This window comes from Saccostrea cucullata, unplaced genomic scaffold, assembly GCF_032062105.1.
Source record: "Saccostrea cucullata isolate Sc308-1 unplaced genomic scaffold, CSIRO_AGI_Scuc_v1 ctg594, whole genome shotgun sequence".
NCBI classification, from domain to species: domain Eukaryota; kingdom Metazoa; phylum Mollusca; class Bivalvia; order Ostreida; family Ostreidae; genus Saccostrea; species Saccostrea cuccullata.
Window position 1 is genome coordinate 109,721 of NW_026926577.1, and position 3,581 is coordinate 113,301.

General features: G+C 34.0%; 1 protein-coding gene across 1 annotated transcript; it reads left to right on the top strand.

The window, feature by feature from the left end:
- Positions 1 to 2,766, top strand: LOC134272108 (small ribosomal subunit protein uS15). Its single transcript, XM_062754346.1, has 6 exons — positions 1 to 75; positions 652 to 700; positions 866 to 944; positions 1,468 to 1,637; positions 2,448 to 2,548; positions 2,701 to 2,766. Exons 1-6 carry the CDS (start codon positions 53 to 55, stop codon positions 2,732 to 2,734), a joined length of 456 nt encoding a protein of 151 aa, XP_062610330.1. The 5' UTR covers positions 1 to 52; the 3' UTR covers positions 2,735 to 2,766.
- The last annotated feature ends 815 nt before the right edge of the window (positions 2,767 to 3,581 follow it).

Here is a 3,581-nt window from a genome sequence, read left to right on the forward strand (position 1 = left end):
GATGGCGCTAACCCAATAGTTCGTCACTTCCTCTTTCACACACGCTGCCATCATGGGTCGTATGCACTGTCCCGGGTTCGTAATAATTTAGCATTTATCTATCCCAAATAACGATAATACGAAATAAAAGTGTTGTTAAATGAAAAGAGGAACTTAAAAGTTTTTAGTTTCACTAATAAAATATAGCAACTCCCTCTGTGAAAATGTCAATACTGTGTTATTTACCTGCACGTGGTGAACAACACAAAACTTCTCCTCCTTGTCAGTTTCCTATTTACGTGTTCTTGTACGCTGAAACAGTGTATGGCACATGTCAATAAAATAAGTACTTAATAGATAACTTCTCTAGTGAAAGTGCTCTATCTGATTGCCATCATTTAAAGTGTAATTTCACAATCGATTAAAGGAGGGGGGGATGAACTTGATGGAGCAAGGAATAACTGATGGTTACTAATAGCTGGAAACATAATATAGTCAAACATTTTGTACTGCAATCCCAGCCAAATGTTTTAGATTATACATATACTATATTTATGCCCCCTCCCTTCAAAGATTAAGAAGGAAGGGTCTTGCTTTGTTTATGAATACGAAGGTAATTGTTACATTTCCGTAAAGGTATTTGTTATAACATTTGTTTAACTTTCATTTCAGGAAAGGTATTTCCCAGTCAGCTTTGCCATATCGCAGATCAGTACCCACAGTAAGTAATTTTTCGAGTAGATTTTGTCAAGTAAATATTATCCAGGTTCAAACAAGGGTGTACAGGGATTTACCCCAGATTTTATTTCATACACACAGAATCTGAAGGAGTACACAAGCTATATATGCACAGAAATAAACTGTATATATGTTGTTGTTTTTTCAGTGGTTGAAGCTGACATCTGAGGATGTTGAAGAACAAATTATGAAGCTGGCCAAGAAAGGCTTGACACCATCACAAATTGGTTTGTTTTATCATGATTCCCTGTTTTAAGTAATTTTTCTTGATAAGTCTAGTTGGCCATTATACATTTTTAAAAATATTTGCCTCTCAATTTTTATTTTGATATCTTGCTATAAATTTATTATTTATAATCTTACAACTCGAAAATTAAATTCATGAAGTATTGCATATTGTACATAAAATGTTATTGTATTATTTGTATGGAGTGTATGTTATGAGAAATGTTAAGCATATCAGTATCTTTTGTGGAAGTATTTGTAGGAGAGGTATTCTTCCATGGCCGACTAATTTAGGTTACATTGTTATCAAACTATATTAGGGATGATATCGATTTTTAGACAAAATTCTAGAAACAGGTTTTAATGCATTTTATTAATTACTTTAATAAGTACAAAATATAACATATTGTAATTATGTAAGTGTACAAACTGTGTAATATGGGGAAAAAATGTATGCACAATTGTTGTATTAATTTTACACTCTTTTCATTCCACAAACGGTCAATAAATTCACCCCTATTACAGGTGTTATCCTTCGTGACTCTCACGGTGTGGCCCAGGTCCGCTTCGTCACAGGAAATAAGATTCTGAGGATCCTGAAGAAGAAGGGCATGGCCCCCGATCTTCCCGAGGATCTGTACCACCTCATCAAGAAGGCTGTCAACATCAGAAAACACATGGAGAGGAACAGGAAGGTACAGTCATCTAATGAGTATACTTGTTTGGCCCAGTCACCCCTTTAGGACAGAGTAAGGAATTGATCCTTACAAACGTCACGGGTTCAAATCCCATTGTTGGACGAGGAGATTAATCCTTCGGATGAGACGGTACAAACTGAGGTCCTGTGTTGCAGAAGTTACTGGCATGTTAAAGATCCCTCGCTGCTCAATGGCCCTGAGTGTCAAGTATAGGACAAAATTTGTAGCTCTCTGTCTGCATCTAGTGGCGTCTCTATATGATATAAAATTCTCGAGAGGGACGTTATACAACACACAAACATTTATGTATAATGCTTGTATGCCAATCACAAAAGGAAGCACTTTTTTAAGTGACTCTATAGGAAAATACATGTTTTCTGCATAGCAGCATCAATTTCACAAGTTCGAAGTAACAAAAAAGAAGTTGCTGTCCTCCCAGCATAATTTTCATAATCATGATCCCAATTATTCACAAGTAGATGGCTTCAGGCTTGCTGTCTACTATTGTTCCCCACAGTATTTACTATTTACATTGTAACTATATTTTACATATGATTGAACAATTTACAGTAATGCATGATAATTTATCATCTTTACTATAACTATTTTTATACATGTACAAGTACACAGACTTTAGAAATTGATGCCAAGTGAAAATGAAAAGCGGAGCTTTGTCAAATCACTGTTTTTCCTCTTCTGTCCATTTGGCATAAAGTTAAACAATTTTAGTTTTGTTGTAAGTAAGTTCTACTCATGTAAGACACCAGTCTTATTTGAAATTAAGCATTTTGTTGTTTACATCTGTAGGACAAAGATTCCAAGTTCAGATTGATTCTGGTGGAGAGCAGAATTCATAGATTGGCTAGATATTACAAAACCAAGAAGGTTCTGCCACCTAACTGGAAATAGTAAGTCCAAATAAATAAATAAAAAAATAAATAAATATTTGAAAGAGAAAATTGTTGGAATCTCTTTTTTAAAAATCCTGCTTAAATATTATGAAATTTATCGTTTAACAATGTTGATTTATTTCTAATTTCGTTTTATTTTCCTTTTTCAGTGAGTCTGCTACAGCTGCTGCTTTGGTGCAGTGATGTTATACATGTCAAATAAATGTGAGACAGTCTCCTAATGTGTTTGTTATAAGAAACAAGAATCTGTCTATATCTGAATTCTGAAACTTTAAGTGTATAGTACAGATATATATATGATATATATATTATATAGGAGGATATATGTAGGAGATATTGTGGGTTCAGTTAAGTAAACATTCCTAGATCTTAGTTACAGATCTCGTCTGTATTAGCAATATTTGAAAATATTCCTGGTATTATCTATGAACATATGCATCTTCCAAGGACTAAAATTCACTCAATTCAATTTTGCCTTTCAGGCTATTGCCTTTAATCCAGTAATGTTTGCATTATATTAGGCCATCTTTAAAATAATGTTTGCCCTCTCTTGGCTTATGTTTTAAAAAAAATAGGCAGGTAGGTATGTGGAGGGGAAAACATTTTCTTGGAAAATGTCAACATACATATATATATATGGGATGAAAATATTCAGAAATAAAATGTTCCTCAGAGGTTAATAAAAGTTGAGCTGAGCCATTTTAGCCAGTCTGCTTGGAGAGGCCAAACAAACAATATTTATGCCTCACTTTGAGGAAGGGAGGGCATATTGCTTTACTGCTGTCTGTCGGTCTGTCTGTTGATCCAACATCAGTTTCCATTCATTTTCATTGCAAAGGTTGCACATATTGATATGAAACTTGGAAAACAGATTTATCATAAGAATATCTTGCATCAATTTCTGTTTTGATACGAGCAAGCCATTTTGAACGGAGTTATGCCCCTTGGACTTGGAAAATTCCAATTATTTGGAGGGGGTATACATGTAAATGTTTTACAAACATTTCTTGTGATGATTATATATATGATA